General features: G+C 38.1%; 1 protein-coding gene across 2 annotated transcripts; it reads right to left on the bottom strand.

The window, feature by feature from the left end:
- Nucleotides 1-4,477: 4,477 nt before the first annotated feature.
- Nucleotides 4,478-20,013, bottom strand: SPRYD7 (SPRY domain containing 7). 2 transcript variants are annotated; one of them, XM_025875055.2, is made up of 5 exons: nt 19,791-20,002; nt 18,897-19,013; nt 16,460-16,626; nt 8,871-8,973; nt 4,478-5,361 (listed from the first exon to the last, which is right to left on the bottom strand). In XM_025875055.2, the coding sequence occupies exons 1-5, from the start codon at nt 19,894-19,896 to the stop codon at nt 5,264-5,266; spliced, it is 591 nt and encodes a 196-aa protein (XP_025730840.1). In that variant the 5' UTR covers nt 19,897-20,002; the 3' UTR covers nt 4,478-5,263. The 2 variants fall into 2 exon arrangements, with proteins under 2 accessions (XP_025730840.1, XP_073750700.1); XM_073894599.1 differs by lacking the exon at nt 8,871-8,973 and having other exon boundaries at nt 19,791-20,013.
- Nucleotides 20,014-20,451: the final 438 nt, after the last annotated feature.

Here is a 20,451-nt window from a genome sequence, read left to right on the forward strand (position 1 = left end):
ACCAGACAACCTGGGACAGTCTCTAAACCCCAGAGCCTGCTGAAACTATTCAAACTAGCCAATCCTAAGTATGCTTACCTTGCCTTGCACATGGAACCACAATGAAGACCCATGCCATGCTTTCCCCTTGTTGCTTCTGCCTCCTTACCTAAACTGATGCCTACCTGTGTGTCCCTGTGTGGCATAGTGTGCCCTTTCCTCTTGGGAACTATAACAAATTATCTTCTTCAATGGCATTTGTCCCCTGATCTGTTGGCCTACCATATCTCAATTTAAAAAACTTACATTTTAGGGGCACCTGGTTGGTTGGGCGACTGCCTTCGGCTTGGATCATGATCCCGGAGTCCTGGGATCGAGTCCCACGTCGGGCTCCTGGCTCAGCGGGGAGCCTGCTTCTCCCTCTGGCCCTCTCCCCTCTCATGGTGTTTCTCACTCTCTCTCTCTCAAATAAATAAATAGAATCTTAAAAAAAAACAAAAAACCACATTTTAAAACAAATGCTAGAACAATTCCAGGGACCAGAAGTTCACTTCTTTGCAAGGCAGCAATTTTAGTGGTGAACTAATAGGATAGTTCTTTCCCATCTTAAACTGAAATCTGCTTCCCTGTACCTCCCAATAATTCTGCCTCCAGGGCAACAGAGAATCTACCCATTTTTTTCAAATGACGAATGATCAAGTATCTGAAACACACCTGATTGCCTTTCCTGAAATACATTTGTGAGACTCACACACATGGACCTACAGAATTTTTTGGCTTTATTTCTAGTCTTTTTTTTTTTTTAAATAAAGATTTTATCCATCCGAGAGAGAGAGAGCACATGAGCGGGGAGAGGGCTAGAGGGAGAGGGAAGAGCAGACTCTCCACTGAGCCCAGCCACGAGGCTCGATCCCACGTGCCAGGATCATGACCTGAGCCAAAGGCAGACGCTTAAGTGACTGAGCCACCCAGGTGCCCCTCTAGTCTCCTGCTTATGATGATCAGCATTTCACAAGTCACTGTGCCTTCAATAGCCCAGTGAAATGAATACTTTCTCTAACATTCCCATAATCATTCATTCATTCATGGGTTAAGCAGACCCTCAGCAGCCTGATAGCCTTCACTGTTTTATCGCCGACCTTTTAAAAATGTAGTGTTTACTAGAACTGGTCTACTCCGTATGTGGCATCACCAGCGCTAGTACTTTCCTGGGTCTGGGATCAGTTTATGCTGGTGCCTGACATGGCGTCAACTAACAATTTAACAGATAAATTTATCAATAAGAGATAATTCCCAGTAATCTTATTTCCAAGATATATTTCTAGACTCTAGTGTTTTAATGGTTCATATTAAACATAGAAATGTTTAACAACTTTTTTTTTAATCAATGTATCTTGGGTATTCTAGAGCCATACTTAAGAATTGCAATTAGCAGAGCTCCTTGAGGGCAGGGACTATCTTATTTAAGTATTTATGAAACACAACACAGAGATGATACAATTGTTGAACGACTACATGGTAATGATTCCTATGTGAATACAGATTACACATTTCAGCCAATACTGGGACAATTTTTCCTTTAAATTTCTATAGAACTCTTGGATGGTGTGTGATTTTATTTATATTGCTAATTATATTTAGCATTATTCTGTGCTATACCCGTTATTTCAATAATTTCGTTCCAGTTATTTTAAAAGAGCAAGTTGAAGGGGAATCGCATATCTTATTCAGCACATGGAAGAACGACAGTTAATTGATTCTTTTATGTTTCCACTCATTCACGTGAACAGCCCAATTAGCTCCCAACAGTATTTCCCTGCCAGGTTGCATAATTAATGCAAATTAATATAAGTGGCAGTTGATTATATTCCATTTATGAGTACTATGGTTGTATCTGTGTATATATTCTAGTTTTGATTAGAGATTTCTTCTCACAACCATATCTAGTGTTTTCGCATTATCTAAAAGAAGTTGATTTAATGTATTTTATCAAAACTTGTCCAAGATCTCACTTGCATTTCCAGCTATGGTTTTGCTATCCATAACTACTTATATTAGAAAATAAACATTCAGTTAAAGATCTGAGCAACAAAATCATGCATATTATCTATTTTTGTTAATGATTTAGAAAAGCCCTAATTCAAATTGTTTTATACCATTCCAAAGTTAATTTATAATAGTCTGTAATCCAAGTTTAAAATATGTTCATATTATCTTAATGAATTGGCCAAAGGCAATTAAAAGCCAAATTTGCTTTTTCTGGCTTTTTAAAAAGATTTTATTTGAGAGACAGAGAGAGAGCATGAGCAGGGAGGAGAGGGACAAGCAGACTCCCTGCTGAGCAGGGAGCCCAATGTGGGGTTCAATCCCAGGACCCTGAGATCAAGACCTGAGCTGAAGGCAGATGCTTAACCAACTGAGTCACCCAGGCACCCCTTTTTTCTGGCTTTAAATATGTAAACTGATCAAAAGATTTTCATTGTTTCACATATCTAACATTATAAATCCTTTGCAATATTTAAATCATTGAAATAATATGGATAATAAATAATTTACAGTCTAACTATGGAAAATCACACTAGTATGAACAGATGGATTTTTGCAACATACAGAATCAAGACACTGGACATCGTCTCTTCAGCCAGGAACAAATGCAGGTCTTTGTGTGTCTTATGTCCCATCTAGGCCTATATTTAGCTATCATTAAATATTTAAGTTATGGGTTTATATTGTATTAATGTTCTTCATGATGGCTTCATGAAAGGCTTTATTTTTAAATTTCTCCTACCTCAATGTAATTTTTTTTAAGTTTATGTATTTAATCTCTACACCCAATGTGGGGCTCGAACTCATGACCCTGAGATCAAGAGTCACATACTCTTCTGACTGAGCCAGCCAGGCACCCCATCAATGTAATTTTTTAAGACTTTATTTTTTTGAATAGTTTAGATTTACAGAAAAATTTAGTACAGAATTTCCACATATTCCCTCTCCCAGTTTCTCCAATTATTAACATCTTATAGTAGGATACATTTGTTATAATTAATAAATGAATACTGATACTTTATTATTAAAATCCATAGTTTATTCATACTTCCTTAGTTTTTACCTAATACCTTTTCTCTCTTCCTGGATCCCACATTACATTTACTTGTTATGTCCCCTTGGGCTCAGTTGCTCTTGGGTATGACAGTTTCTCTTTCCTTTTTTTTGATGACCTTAACAGTTTGGAGGAGGACTGTTCAAGTATTTTGTAGGATGCCCCTCTACTGGAATTTGTCTGATGTCTTCCTTAAGATTAGACTGAGGTTAGAGGTTTAATGAGGTCATTTTAAGAGGCCTTAGATACCTTCAGATTAAAAACACATCTAGACTTCATCAAACTGTTGTCATGGACATGGCACAACTCATGTATCATTTTAGTATTGTGCCTATTCCCCATGACTAGAGGCAGAAAAGACAGTCTTGAGTAAAGAATAGGATGATTAAAAAAAGGTTGGCTTAAAAAAAAAATAAGAGGTAGATAACATAAAGACAGCCAACAGTAGTCATTTCAATTTGCTTTCCAAAGTAAGCATGTTCTTTATGAATTAAGATTCAGAAAGTAGACAAAAATGCATAAATAACATAGTTCAATTCTGTATCTTCAGAGGTAAATTTGGGTTTTATGTAAATAAATTTACTCCTGTATATTTATGTGTTCAAAGCATATTGTCACATTTTCATCTACCAAATAAACAATAAACACTGTAGGATTCTCTTGCCTATGGGTCAAAAATAGTCTTAAATCCTTAGAAAATTTATAGTAGGCAATCATTCTCTCCTGAACAGTGGTTCTCAAACTTTAGTGTGTATTAGAATCACCTGAAAGGCTTGTTCAAACACCGATTCCTGGGTGCTATCCCCATGGGTTTCTTATTCAGTGGGTCTGGGGCGGGGCCTGAGAATATGCATTCCTAACAAATTCCTGAGGCTGCTGGTTTGAGGACACTATGAAAACCACTGCTTAAGAGTCAACAAGGAAGCTACATTTATTAAGTGCCTACGGTGATTCAGGTGTTTTACATATATTACCTTATTTAACTAATACAGAATCTTATCAAGCAAGTGTGAGCATCCCTTTTATAAATGGGGAACCTGAGCTCAGGGAAGCTAAGGAACTCAGTTGAGGAGGTAATGGGATTAGATTGCAAAATTACAATTCAGATTTCTGATTCTAACGCCCATGGTTTGCTAGTACAACATACTGCTCCTTGTTGACAAAGGAGTGAAAGGTACATGTCCTCAGCTCACTAGAAAAGGAGATTGTACCAGAGTGTGTACAGTGTTTAGTTCAGGTCAGTAGGGTATTGAAGGAATCTTTACTGAAGACTTGGCAGAGGCTCAGGGTCACGGATTCACTTATCTCTGAACTTCTGAAATAATCAAGGATGAAGTGAATTTAATGTATAGTTAACAAAACAGGAAGAACGTGTATTTAATACAGTACTAAATACTTCTTAATTACTATTATTTTATTATTCCTTACAAAAAAACTCACATTTAAATAAAAGTTCTTAAAAGAATAATCTCATTTACATTTAAGTTTAAAGCATCATACTATTCTAAATGTCTGCCAGTGTATACTACATCACCAATCAACCACTACTTACTCTGGTATTGAAGTAACACAGCATGATGGTCTTCAACAAAAAAGCTCTGACAGTTACTAAAACATTTACCTCCTTTCACAAAGCAAATTAAAAGCAATGACATACAAAGTAAGCAATTTAACGTTTAAGAAAAGTGGTACATTTTACAGTAAATAAATCACCAAAAAAGAAGTTGCCAATAATATATTTTCTACCACTTTGTTATACTCTATATAAAAAAGAACACTCAGACACAAATTAGACTGCAGACTTAAAATAGTTAATGAGGTCTAAATTTCAAAACGAGAAAAACCCACCCAACTCTACATCTCTATTATAAAAACAAATATTTTATGTAAGATTCCCTTTTAAATATATATATACATTTCCCCTTAATACTGTTAATCAAACCCATAGTTATATTTATTTAAATAAGAATTAAATAAACTGCCCCAAATGCTGATTTCATCTCACAAAACAGAAAGTATTTTAAATCACAACTTCCAGATGGTATCTTGAAAACACTGGTTCCTTAAACAACATTAACAAGCATATTTTTAAGAATATATTTTCATCTACAAGTCAGGTAAAGCTTTATTAAATGGTAAACACTTTTAAAAGTGCAGAAACACAAGTTTTGAAAACAAATACATTCAGAAGATCTGCTGTTCAAATAATATTTTTTCAAAACCAGGTGGAGGAGTATGATAAAATTCACTGAACTGGCAATCCAAAATTGCACTGTCATCAACTAGAGACAGAAAAAGAAAAAGAAATTAGAAGTTAACACCTTAATTCACAAGAATACATAATTATAAAAGACCGTTTTCATAATACCATAACATTAAAAGGCAAAAAGAATAAATACATCTGCTGCCCAGGTTACAAAACATAATCCTATTGGGTAAAATAACCACAATGAAAAATAAAATTAAAAACACTGAAAGGATATACATCAAAATATTACTAATAATTAGTGTGAATGAGTGCTTTGAATTTTTTCCTTATTTGCTTCCCTGTATTTTCTCAATTTTATACATTAAGATGTGTTACTTTTTAAAAATTGATTTGAAAAAATTATAGATTCAGAAAAGGTTGCACAAATAGTAAGAGTTGTCTGTACTCTTCATACAGCTTCCCCTAGTGGTAACATCTTACATAACCAAAGTACAATATCAAAACCAGAAAACTGACATCGATCAAGTACTGTTAACTAGACTGTAGCCCTTATTCAGCTTCTACATCTTTTTACCAGCATTTATCAAAAAGAAATAAATACATATATCCAAACAAAGACTCTTAGTACTACAGCCAGATAAAGAAGGGTAAACATAGGGCTAGTGAGTGCTACGAGTTTAGGAAGGGTTTTTTGGGATAAGGATGACTCAGAATGTTTACAGGCATTGATGAGAGAGGCTCCTTATGTGAGATATGAGTGAAAGAACTGACAAAGTCAAGTCCCAGAGCTGGGGAGTTTGAAATCTAGACTATACTTTTTTTTTTGTTTTGTTTTTAACATGAAGGATACCTCTTCATCTAGGATGGGACAGAAAGAAGGCAAGATTGGATTTGATTGAGAAAAACGTCAGGAGGGCAGGGCTGGGAAGGTGGAGTTCACTACTGACAGCCCGTTTCTTTATGAAGTAGAAGGTAAGGTCATCTGTGGAGAATGGGGAGGGAATTCCAGGAGTATGGTGAAGGTCTGGGACGTGCAGAAACATAAAAGAACTGCCACAAATGTGAGAGCTTAGGCCGGATGGCGTAACTTTATAATGACACTTTTCTTCAGTGTGATATGGCTTTCTCTCTCCATAGTTTGAGTGTAAGAACTGACAAAATGAATGACTGGCTGGATCTAGGATTAGGGATGGGATGGAGGACAAAAGGTAAAGGAATTTAAGTTTTATTTTTATGTATGTATGTATGTATTAATAATCTCTACAACCAACACAGGGCTCGAACTCACCACCCCTAGATAGAGTCAGATGCTCTACTGACTAAGCCAGCCAGGCATCCCTTAAGTTTAATTTTTATCTCTGATATTATCAGACCATTAAAATACTTGGCTTAATTTAACTGACTTATCAATGTCAATTTATGAAATATACTTTAACTTACTATCTATAACTTTACTACATTAAAAATTATGCTAAATCAAAGAAACAATTTGGAATAAAATGTATTTGCTACACTCATTTGTATTTGATATTTATTTCATTTCTCAGACTAAATTATTTAGAATATTAAGCTACTTTCCATTTAAGTAGATAAAGGAAATGCTTTACCCAATATGGCAAAGAAACTAACCAAAATCAAAGTTAAAAATACACTTTTATATGCAAAGACAGAGAAGGTAAAATCACTGAAAAATAATTTTGGGGAGAAAAGACTAATGAAAACAACTAAAAAGTAGAGCATAACCCTTAACTGTTATCATATTATTAAATACATTTGTTATTTGTATACTTTTCTGATCATCACTAAAACTGCTACCTTTCTAGTAAATTACTATAAAAATTAATAATTAGTTCTTATAATGGCTCAAATCTAAGAACTTAAAAGTAATTAAATGAGAAAATATTTTTAGATTACTAAAACCATAGGCAGAAAAATAATACAGCTGTTGTTTTAACTTGTAACATAAAAAATAAAGCAGACTAGAGGGATAAAGACACTGTGCTTATGTTTATTTTTTATAAAGAGATGCCTTATTTTTTAGAGATACATATGCAATATTTATGAATAAAATGATATAATATCTGGCATTTGCTTCAAAATAATCCAAGGAGGGAAGGTGAAAAACAGAATAATACTTCTGCATTAGGGGGTAGATGAAACCCGAATGGCTCCAAGCTGATAACTGTTTGAAGCTGGGTGATGGGTACATGAGGGATCACTATACCATTCTCTTTACTTCTATACATGTTTGGATTTTTCTATAATAAAAATTACCGTAATTAATTTATTTTTAAAAATTTTTTATTGTTATGTTAATCACCATATATTACATTAGTTTTTGATGTAGTGTTCCATGATTCATTGTTTGTGCATAACACCCAGTGCTCCATGCAGAATGTGCCCTCTTTAATACCCATCACCAGGCTAACCCATCCCCCTACCCTCCTCCACTCTAGAACCCTCAGTTTGTTTTTCAGAGTCCATTGTCTCTCATGGTTCGTCTCCCCCTCTGACTTACTCCCCTTCATTCTTCCCCTCCTGCTATCTTCTTTTTCTTTTTTCTTAACATATGTTGCATTATTTGTTTCAGAAGTACAGATCTGTGATTCAACAGTCTTGCACAATTCACAGCGCTCACCATAGCACATACCCTACCCAATGTCTATCACCCAGCCACCCCATCCCTCCCACCCCCCACCACTCCAGCAACACTCAGTTTGTTTCCTGAGATTAAGAATTCCTCATATCAGTGAGGTCATATGATACATGTCTTTCTCTGATTGACTTATTTAAAAATTACCGTAATTAAATGGTATAGAGTCATCTCTTAAGTAACCCAATTCTTGGGAGGACACACTTGTACAGAAATCATAGTACATACATATACATAACCATCAAAAGCAAAACAATCAACATGAAACTATTCTAAGTCACAATTTTTCTCAGACGAGTTTTAACACTTAGGTAACTTTATAAAGGTAACTAATGCTCAGTCTATATAAAATTCCCATCCCTGGCTCCAAAATATTCTTTAATTACATTTCCTGGTCACCTAAATCTCCCTAATAACTGGCAGAAAGAACTCTGTAAACTCAGCAAAGCTCTTCGGAACTTTCTAGAATGTAAGATTACATAATTTAAAAAGGGAGTATTTTTAAGTATAATCGTTGTATTTGTTTTTTTTTAAAGATTTGACAGAGAGAGACACAGCGAGAGAGGGAACACAAGCAGGGGGAGTGGGGGAGGGAGAAGCAGGCTTCCCGCTGAGCAGGGAGCCCGATGTGGGGCTCGATCCCAGGACCCTGGGATCATGACCCGAGCCGAAGGCAGACGCTTAATGAATGAGCCACCCAGGTGCCCCTAATCGTTGTATTTGTAAAAAAAATTTTTAATACATGGGGAATAAAAAACTTCCTTAGTCCTGCAAAGTGGAATTCTGATATCCTACTAAGTATGTTTCATACAAAAGAGGTCCTTATTAACTTGTCCAGATTTTTGAATGATATAGTTAGAAAGTTAATGAAAATGTTAAGTAAAAGTTAACATATAATGATAATAATATTTAGAAATATTTTAGCTTACCATAAACAACTGGATACACTGTCCCTCGTATACCTGATGCTGGACAATGCATATTTTTTCCATTCAAATATACATTTAATTCTACATGGTCATATGTAATACCCTAGAAAGGAAAGAAAATATTAAAAAGTAAAAATATAAATGTTCCATAAAGAGCCTAAATAGTCAGAAAGCACCCACTGGGAAGCATGGAAAAAACTTAATTATAATTGTGTCACAATAGCTTTCATTAAGGGTTTACAATTTGGTGGAGTTCTGCTTGAACTGAGCTAAAAAAAAAAAAAATTAGTGGTGATTACGTGGGGGAAAAGTCAGGTGAAGTTCCAAGAGTTCACATTAGAGGTAAAACAAATGAGAACAGTTTGATGCCTAGCATTATATTCAGATAATCTGAATTTTATACTGTGAATATTTTTTTTTAAGGATTTTACTTATTTGACAGAGAAAGACACAGCAAGAGAAGGAACACAAGCAGGGGGAGTGGGGGAGGGAGAAGCAGGCTTCCCGCTGAGCAGGGAGCCCGATGTGGGGCTCAATCCCAGGACCCTGGGACCATGACCTGAGCCAAAGGCAGATGCTTAATGACTGAGCCACCCAGGCACCCCTACATGGTGAGTATTAAGATGATATAAGTACTGCCTGCCATGTACAGAGAGACCTTTATTTTTTTAAATTTATTTGAGAGAGAGAGAGTGCACTGGGGGGAGATGGGGAGGAGGGGGAGAGAGAGAGAGAGAGAGAGAGAAGCAGACTCCCCGATGAGCATAAAGCCCAATGCAGGGCTTGAGGCAGGGCTTGATCTCACGACCCTGAGATCATGACCTGAGCCGAAACCAAGAGTCGGATGCTTAACTGACTGTGCCACCCAGGCACTCCCAGAGAGACCTTTAAAAATCATACAGAAAATATTGCTCTCTCTCTATAGGATTTAATCTTAAAGGGGAAAAACAATGAGGTTTTCAGCATTAGGGCTTACTACCCGTCACTGTTCTCAAGTTGTGAAGTGTCTTTATAGAACTTATTTCTGGAAAGAAATACATTTCCATCTCTTTACCTTGCTTTCAAATATGTCAGATGTATTATCAAGCTAGTGTTTACAATGGAATGTAATTGGTAGCTAGTATCAAGTTGAAAACAGAAAAATTGCTCAAAAGAGTAAAAAAAAAAGTGGAATAAAAATGGGTTAATCTGTTTCTCTGAACGTTATTGACGGTGCAAGAGTCAAAACTAATAATAAATAGTTATTATTACTAAAATGCTGGAAAATACTTCGAAAGCCTGTATAATGTACCAAGCACTATTCTAAGTCCTCACAACAAGATGGGTATTATTATTATTACTATTAGCCCCATTGTACAGATGAAGTAGTTAAGGCACAAAAAGATTAAATAATTTATATAGGGTTACAGAACTAGGAAGTGACAGAACTGGGATTTAAATTCATGCAGTATGGCTTCAGAAAACTTACTCTACTTGCCCTGCCATACTACCCCTCTTTAAAACTTTATACAATAATTACTAACTGCGGGCAGAAATTTCTTAATTTGAAGAATTAAGAATAGACAGCAGAGATCTTTGAACAGCAAAATCATCACAGACCAAGAAGACCACTCCAAGGATTTCTGACTGTGGATATATTATATCAACTTAAAAAACTTTTAGAGGTAGATTGGGACACCTGGGTGGCTCAGTTGGTTAAGCATCTGCCTTCGGCTCAGGTCATGATCCCAGGGTCCTGGGATGGAGTCCCGCATTGGGTTCCCTGCTCAGCAGGAAGCCTGCTTCTCCCTCTGCCTGCCCCCCCCCCCCCCGCCAGCTTATACTCTCGTGCTCTCTCTCTCTCTCTGGTAAATAATAAAATCTTTGAAAAAAGAAAGAAAAAAAAAACTTTTAGAGGTAGAAAAAGATCTTACAGATGATCTAGTCTTAACTCCTTCACTTTCTCCTTAAAACAACAAAGGCCCAGATGAGTCAGTGTGTTAAGTGCTATAAGATTCTCTTGGGGCACCTGGGTGGCTCAGGCAGTTAAGCCTCTTGATTTCAGCTCAGGTCATGATCTCATGGGTCAAGCTCTGCACTCAGCCAGGGAGTCTGGCTCTCTCTCTAAAATAAATAAGTAAATCTTTTTAAAAAATCTCCTCAAATCTTAGCAAAGCCAGGGTTAAAGAATAATTTGTTAATTAAGAAATATTGAGAGAGACAGTTTGTTTCATTTCAGTTTATGTATTTTAATATAATAATGAAGCTAACTGATGGCTGGGATTAGTTTTTGTAATGAAGAGGACTTTTTTCATTTAAAAAACAAAATTACACAAAAACAATGCGTCCTCTCTTTATAGGAACACCTTACGGGATATCTAGTTCAGCGCAGTGGTCTGTAATCCAGTCACCCTTCACCACCTGGTGGCAGCATAACCTACTGTAAGCAAGCAGGTATTAAAAGTCAAACCTGCAGCATCATGGCAAAATCCCAACGCTGAAGAAAGAAGTGAGAAAGGATGTAAGAACCCCCAACTCCTATTAGCAAAGTTTAGTTCAAGTATTTCTAACTTAATCTGTCCTTTTATATGATCCAGACACTAGGTGTCATTCCACCATAATGATACCAAAAAATCTGACATGTTTAAAGCATTTATCAATAATTGCTTGCATGTTCAGTGAACAGACTCTGTAATTAAGCTGCCTGTATTATACTCCGGGATTCCTTCATAAAAGAAGTTACTTAACTTCTCCTAATTTATGAAATGGTAATAATAATACTATTTTATAGAGTCATTATGAGGATTAAACAATTTAATCCCTGGCAGGCATTTAAAACAGTGCCTGGCCCATAATAAATGCTAGAGAAGTGTTTGCTATTATTATAACATAGAATGTTTATAAAACTTCTCTGAAATTAAACTGAAAAATGCAATTTTAGACTATAATTTCCACTTCTCAAAACTGTATGTAAAAGGAAAAAATAAGCCAGGTATGCCTTCCTAGTGCTATAGTAGGCCCTGTGGGTATTGTAGGATTATTGTATGAATATAATCATTTGGTCAGATGTTGAAAGCTTACTTTTCTTGATTTCTCCTCAGGGAATGGTATATAACTGAAATTCTGCACATGTGAGAATGTTTTTTCCTGTCTTAAATCCATTCTACTTTTCCTATGCCACCGTCAGCAATTTGGTGAAATTTGTTCTCAAATGTCTGACCTAGGAATATAAAGGTAATATGGTAGGGTAATGTTTTACTTTTCTTGATTCTGCATATATTTCACCTTTCTAAAGTCCTCCTTTTATCAGAATGGATATGAAAACTTAAAGTTTAATTTAATAAAGCTTATAGACTAAAAATGACTGTCAATTTGTGGGATCAGTTATTTCAATGAATGAGCTAGGAAGGCAAGAATAACACACAGTAGAAGTTCAACACATCAACAAAGGGAAACATTTGTTACTGATTATCCTTGCTTATGTTTGAATTTCATCTTACTGTAAACAGGATGATAGCATCGACTTAACTTCAAAATTCTCTTTCAAGAAATATCCGTTTGTATAAGGGTGTTCCATATTATGGACATCTGGCAATGATCTACAAGTACAAAACCAACTATTCAAAAAGAACAGGGAAAAGCAGATTTTAAAAATGGTTTATGCCTTTTGTCTCCTCAAACACTTTCTTTTCCTTTTCTTTTTGCCTAAAACTCTCTCAACAATTTACCTATTTAAAAACTAGGGGAGCCTGGGTGGCTCAGTCGGATAAGCGTCTGACTCTTGATTTTGGCTCAGGTCATGATCTCAGGGTCGTGACATCTGAGCCCTGTGTCGGACTCCATGCTGGGTGTGGAGCCTGCTTAAGATTCTCTCTCCCTGTCCCTCTGCCTCTCTCTCTCTCTCTCCCTCTTTAAACAAAACAAAACAAAACAAAATGTTCTTCATATTTTTTAAATTGCAGAAAAGAAAAGAAAGATCAGGGGCACCTGGGTGGCTTGGCTGGTTAAGTGTCCGACTCTTGATTTTTGGCTCAGGTCATGATCTCAGGGTCATGGACTGAGCCCTGCATCGGGTACTGCGCTCAGCAGGGAGTCTGCTTGAGAGTCTCTCCCTCCCTCTCCCTCCCTCTAAATAACCACCACTCTCTCCCTAAAATAAATAAATAAACCTTTAAGAAAAATGAAAGATCAGACCACAGTTAAAAATCTTATTTTTCACATTTCTCCTCCTTTTCATCAAAATACTGTATCTTTCTTCAGTTCAATAACCTGGATTTACTCTGTGTCATCTTATTAGAAACTTTCCCTCATTATGTAGATTCCTTTCAACTTGGTACCAGAGCCAGGAACACAAGGTTCTATGTATAAGGGCATCTTTGCTGAAGGAGATCCTAGGACTCTGTTCTCAATCAATAGCTAATAGCCTGAACCCAGGGTATAAATTTCTTGGATAGTGACATTTAAGAAGTAACTGGGAAAGCAGAAAGGTATCTTTGGATTGTATTTTCAACAGGGTGGCTTTGGTAAAGACTTAAATATATTAGTTGGGAATAAAAATAGAGAAGTCTTAAGATATGTAACTCTTTTTATCCCCTGCTTTCCAAAAAACTTCTCTCCAATCAAACCTTAGGATTTTGAGTCCAGTTCTTTGAAGAGTTCTCTAAGTGAAGAAGTTTAATAAGATCAAGTTTAATGAGGACCAACACTCCTAAGAAAATGCTGTAATTCTTTAAGAGACGTTCATAACAAATTAAATACAGGCATACCTTGTTTTATTGCACTTCGCAGACACTGCATTTTTTACAAATTGAAGGTTTGTGGCAACCATGTGTTGAGCAAGTCTATTGGTACCATTTTTCCAACAGTGTTTGCTCACTAAAAGTCCTGGGTCACATTTTGGTAGTTCTTACAATATTTCAAACTTTTTCATTATTTTATTTGTTAAGGTGATCTGTGTTCAGTGATCTTTGATGTTACTATTGCGATTACTTTGGGGTGCCAAACCATGCCCATATAAGACCATTAACTTGATCAATAAATGTGTGGGTTTTAACTGCTCCACTGACTAGGTGTTCCTGTCTCCCCCCCCTCCTCTGGCCTCCTTATTCCCTTACTGAATACTGAAATTGGGCCAATTAATAACCCTACAATGGCCTCTAAGAGTTCAAGTGAAAGGAAGTCACATGTCTCTCACTTTAAATGAAAAGTCAGAAATGATTAAGCTCAGTGAGGAAGGCATGTAGAAAGCCACAACAGCTAGGCCTCTTGCACCAATTAGCTGAGTTGTGAATACAAAGGAAAACTTCTTGAAGAAAATTAAGTGTTACTCCAGTGAACACACAAATAATAAGAAAGCAAAACAGACTTATTGCTGATACGGAGAAATTTTGGTGGTCCGCTTAGAAGATCAAATCAGCCATAATATTCTCTTAACCCAAAGCCTAATCCAGGACAAGGCCCTAACTCTTTTCAATTCTGTGACGGCTGGGAGAGGTGAGGAAGCTGCAGGAGAAAAGCCGGAAGCCAGCAGAAGTTGGTTCATGACGTTTAAGGAAAGAGGCCATTTCTGTAACAAAAGCGCAAGGTGAAGCAGCAAGTTATCCAGGAGATCTAGCCAAGTGAAGGTGGCTACACTGAACAACAGATTTTCAGTGTAGACGAAACAGCCTTATACTGGAAGAAGATGCCATCTAGGATTTTCAGAGCTAGACAGGAGAAGTCAATGCCTGGCTTCAAAGGACAGGCTGATTCTCTTATTAGGGGCTATGCAGCTGGTGACTTTAAGTTGAAGCCAATGCTCAGCGACCATTCCAAAAATCCCAGGGCCCTTAAGAATGATGTTAAATCTACTCTGTGTGCTCTATAAATGGAACAATAAAGCCTGGATAACAGCACATCTGTTTATAACATGGTTTACTGAGTATTTTAAGCTCACAGTTGAGACCTACTGCTCCAAAAAAAAGACTCCTTTCAAAATATCACTGCTCACTGACAATCACACAAAATCTCTGATGGAGATAAACGAGATTAATGCTGTTTTCATGCCTGCTAACATAGCATCCATTCTGTAGCCCAAGGATCAAGGAGTAATTTCAATTTTCAAGTCTTATTACTTAAGACATACATTTCGTAAGGCTATAGCTGCCATAGATAGTGATTCTTCTGAAGGATCTCAGCAAAGTAAACTGAAAACCTTCTGAAGAGGATTCACCATTCTAGATGCCCTTAAGAACATTCATGATTTAGGGCGCCTGGGTGGCTCAGTCAGTTAAGCAATGACTCTTGGTCTCAGCTCAGGTCTTGATCTCAGGGTCATGAGTTCAAGCCCCATGTTGGGCTCCATGCTGGGCCTGGAGCCTACTTAAGAAAAAAAAAGAACATTCATGATTCATGAGAAGTCTCAAAATAACATTAACAGAAGTTTGGAAGAAGTTGATTCCAATCCTCACGAATGACTTTGAGGGTTTCAAGACTTCAGTAGAGGAATGAACTGTGGAGGTGGTAGAAACAGTAAGAGAACTAGAATTAGAAGTGGAGCCTGAAGATGTGGCTAAATTTCTGCGATCTCGTGATAAAACTTAAGTGGATGAAGAGTTGCTTCTTGTGGATGAGCAAAGAAAGTGGTTTCTTGAGATGGAGTCTACTCCTGGTGAAGATGCTGTGAAGACTGTTGAAATGACAACAAAGGATTTAAAATATTATATAAACTTAGTTGATGAGGCAGCAGCAGGGTTTGACAGAATTGAAACTAACTTTGAAAGAAGTTCTACTTTGGGCAAAATGCTATCAAACAGCATCACATGCCACAGAGAAATTGTTAATGAAAAGAAGGGTCAATCTTTCCAGCAAAATGCACTGTTGTCTTCCTTTAAGAAATTATGATGGCCACCCTAACCTTCAGCAACCACCACCCTGATCAAGTCAGGAGCCATCAACATTGAGGCAAGACCCTCCACCAACAAAAAGATTTTGACTCACTAAAAGTTCAGATGATGGTTAGTATTTTTTAGCAATAAAATATTTTTAAATTAAGGTACATCCATTTTTTTAAACATAATGCTATTGTACACTTAAAAGACTACAGTGTAGTGTAAACATATATATTCACTGGGAAACCAAAAACATCATTTGACTTGCTTTATTTCAATATTTGCTTTATTGCAGTGGTCTGGAACCAAACCCACAGTATGTCCGAGGTATGCCTGCAATAAATGTCAAAATTTTCTCTACGAGATCGCTAGTTGCAAAAATACCTAATATTTTCTAATATGAATGTCAGCAAACTTTTAAAATTGTGGGCCAAGATTTCTCTGATGTGAGAGAAGCAGGAGATGTTGATACGCAGCCAACCTGTCATTAATTCTCCTGAATGGACATAAGGGCTCATGAGGATTTTCCTGGCCAGGGCAGACAGCTCTAGAAAGGAGAGCAGTTTGGTAAGGCAGCAGTATCTACACCAAGTGCCCTCTTTGGAATATGTACCACCTCAACTGGATCCAATCCCAGTGCTTCAGAATTGAAACCATAAACTCCCAGGCAAAACTATATACACTAAAAGCAGTTCAACTTTAATAATTTACAGTGGAAAACAATTCCACAGGAAAACTTACCACCACATCTCCCTCCTGCGGAAGACTGTTTGCTGGCAGCCTATTTTTCTCCTCGTTGTTGTGGTAGAGGGCTCCATCATTCCTCATCACCAGGCTGTGCACATCTCGGCCAAGAGGAATCTGATTCAAGTTAACTTTTTGAGTTGCAACGCCAATACCCCATATTCCTAAAAAATAATAGTTTAAATGCCCCCAAATCTGAAGAAAACAAACATGAAAGAAGGGGTTGTTTTTAAGAGTGTAAGTTGTTTTTAAAAGAAGTAGTGTACTATCACTATTTTTTATTAATTTTTTAAAAAACAAATCTTTTAAAAGTAGTTTGCAAACTTACCCTATGTTCTCTACAGATGGAGTACAACATAGGAGGTAAGAGTGGGTCCTGAAGGTGTACTGTCCAGATTCAACCTTTGGCTTAACTAGGTCATCTGGGGCAAGATATTTAATCTGCCTCTGCTTCCTTACCTGTGAATTTGGGATTCTAACAGTACTTACCTCAAAGAGTTATTAAAAGATATAGCAAGGTAACCAAGTAAATACTTGGAACAGTGTAAGTATTCCCCCCAAAATTGGTTAAGTAAAGTGGAGTATTTTTTAAAAGATGTTAGCTATTATGATCACTACTCTCTAAAAGACATTTTGAAAAAGCTACACAATTAATTTAAATGGCCTAGGGTTCTAGTCAAGCACTACCTTAGAGAAGTGGGAAATTAGTCTCTAGTTTCTGCATCTATAATGGGTGACAAATGACACAGACCTGGTCAATACCATGAAGAGGAGAAAATTAATGATGAAGGATAAAATGATTTTCTTACCCGTACCTTAAATCAGTGAGTTTAAAACCTTTTGGTCTAAGCTGATTTTAAGCAAGCAGCTCTCCTCTTAACCAGCCAAACAGAATACCTAGAGCTCTGGATTTTGTTTCAAACTGTTTCCTTTTCAGTTTTTATCAAAATCAGTTAGGAGAAAATCTATAAACGGAAGAAGGTTTGAAAATCATGTTGCCAATCAATTTTTCTGAATTGAGCAAAACTATCAAAAAGTTGCATGTCTGGGCTTCCTAAATAATCTTACTATATAAGTTATCCTCCAGAGTGGGAAAATTTAAGAGTGACAGAAGGTGATAATACTAATTTCATGGGACAACAGTTCTAGACAGGGATATAGAGTCTCTTTACTCCTAAAGAACTGTGCATGCTGATACACTTTGGCATAACTGCCTCAGGTTTTCACTGAGAGATCAATTTACAAACTCCAACAATGTATTTATTCTAGAGATGTCACTGAGGATGCCATCCTTTACAGAAAATCCACATAAAAATTTGTACTGGATTTAAGGCTCAAGAAAATATTTGCTTCTCTTGAGAAAAGGTAGGTTGTACTTGAGAAGATTTTAGTAACCAGAGACATTTTGCTGCTAACTTGTAAAAGAATGAAATGGAGGACAGTTTCATATTTATTTCATATACTTAAGAAAATCAGTATTTTAAATTAATTTAGAAAACAAGCCCCAGAAGGATGTTTTATATCATTCAAGCTTGTTGAGTATGATTAATTTACTACCCTTTAGTTTTCCTATTCTACACCTATACTTATATTACTCATGCTGTATTTCACTAGAAGTCTTTTTTATAACAAAGCTTTAAAAAATATATTTCCCCACATTCAAAATGGCTACAAGTTAACTAATTGCTATTCTAATACTCAAACAGAACTGCTGTATGATTCAAAAAACTCTGTAATTTTTTAATGAGAGGGTGCCTGGGTGACTCAGTCGTTAAGGCTCTGCCTTCTGCTCAGGTCATGATACCAGGGTCCTGGGATCAAGCCCTGCATTGGGCTCCCTGCTCAGTGGGAAGCCTGTTCCTCCCTCTCCCACTCCCCCTGCTTGTGTTCCCTCTATGTGTTGCTCTCTGTCAAATAAATAAAATATTTGAAAAAAAAATTTTCTTTTAATGAGAAATATAGACATTAGAATTCTAAATCTGCTAATTGCTTCAGAAGACAATGAATCTGGGTATTTTAACAAGATTTATGAGAAAAAATTCAGGATCATAAGACGGATTTTATCCTAAGATAAAACAGCAAGAATCCACACCTTTAATGCTTGGCCAAATGAAATGGAGCATCTAGCACTCATTCATGATGCTAGTGCCTTACACTGACTGATCGAGTGTAATACACATTCCTAATTGTAACTAGTGTGAAGCAGGAAAGACAGTTCCTGCAATCCCATTTTATAGATAACAAAACTGAACCTAAAATAACTCAATAACTAAATTAACTACTTTAACCAGGATCACACAAGAGGAGGAAAAAAAAAGTTCTTCCAAATAAGTCTGGTGCTTTTTTATTGCCGCCTTAATCTTTTTCATATATTGAAAATTGCTCTTAATATTTACAGTTAGTATGTTCAATAGTAAAGGACCATTATACCAACCTGTGGACTGGATTTTGAATTCAAAGTAGCTTTTGTTTTGATGTAAAGGGGCACTGGCTAAACAACCTCCTGTTCCACATATTCTTCTTCCATTTTTTACAATGACAACATCTGATCCTAAATAAAAAATGCAGAGACCGTGTAAAGTTTATTTTTTTATCCAACAATCAAGGTTAATTTGTTTCACTTCTGTCAAAAAAATAGCGATGCCATATTTACTCTGAAATATAGAAATGCTGATAAATTAAAAACAATTCTCAGTTCTCTATTTTTTTTCCCCGAGAATGTTTGTCTAATATTCACTTGTGGCTAGAAATCTTGTTTAGAAACGCAATTAAGGGGCGCCTGGGTGGCTCAGTCGTTAAGCGTCTGCCTTCGGCTCAGGTCATGATCCCGGGGTCCTGGGATCGAATCCCGCATCGGGCTCCCTGCTCCTTGGGAGCCTGCTTCTCTCTCTCTCTCCTCCTCTGTCTCTCATGAATAAATAAATAAAATCTTAAAAAAAAAAAATAGAAACGCAATTAGGTAGTAACGCTGTAGGAGGAGCACCAGAGGCGCTCCCCTCGCCTGGGGACAGCTGACGAGCCTCGGGAGGCGGCTGCTCCGAGATTCCGGGGAAAATGGGTAGGCAGGTCCACACAACCAGCTCCCGATGACAGGAGCAGACAGGGCTCCGTAGCCCTGAACACAGAACAGGGCCGAGGTGGAGTTGGCCGGCGTCTGGAAGAGATCCGCGAGACGAAACGGGGTCGAGGGCAGCAACTCAGAGCAAGGAGCGGGGGGCGGGCCCGGAGGGGCAGGGCTGCGTGTGGTCCTCCGGACCCCGCACTGCCCCCGACCCGCCGCGCCACACCCGGCGTGGGCCGTTGGGTCTGGGGAAGGGAGGGCCCTTACCCATGTGCTGCGTGTCCAGCTGTACGGCCGGCATCTCCTTCAGAGGGATGTGTCCCGTCCCGCCGTCCCTGCAGCACCGCAGGCAGCAGAACACCGAGGCGGCCATCGCGCCAAGACCACCGACTCCGCCGCCGCCGCCGCCGCCGCCGGCCGCCCGCCGCCTAGGGACCGCGGTGACACCACCCCCAAGCCTCCGCTCCGCCTCCCGCCCCCGCCCGAGCGCCAGAGTCTGAGTGGAGCGCGCAGACCGCTACAGCGACGCCCCACGCCGGGAGGGTGCAGTGCAGGCAGAGGCGTAGCCGGCCCGGGACGGAAGATGCAGAGGCGGCGCGCGCGGGGAGGGGCGGGCCCGGAAGGGGGCGAGGCTAGAGGCGGAGCGAGGGCAGAGGGCGTGACGGGCAGAGGGCGTGACGGGCGGGCGGGCGGAGGACCTCATTCCCCAGTGCGCGGGGTCCTTTTTGCCTTGGCGGCGGGGGGAGTCACGTCTGAGTCCTCACGTTGAGCAGCACGCAAGGAGTCGGCGCTCTCCGGGCATTCAGTAGTCGTTGAATGCTGAGTTTTAAAAACCGTTCCCCCCAGCTTTGACCTTACCTTTAGGGATGAATTGACAGAAGCAAGTCAGGCTGGGGGTGTGGGAGCTGATAAAGGACCCCAAGATTTT

This window comes from Callorhinus ursinus, unplaced genomic scaffold (assembly GCF_003265705.2).
Source record: "Callorhinus ursinus isolate GAN/ISIS: 27379988/994484 unplaced genomic scaffold, GSC_fseal_2.0 scaffold7, whole genome shotgun sequence".
In the NCBI taxonomy this organism is placed as follows: Eukaryota; Metazoa; Chordata; class Mammalia; order Carnivora; family Otariidae; genus Callorhinus; species Callorhinus ursinus.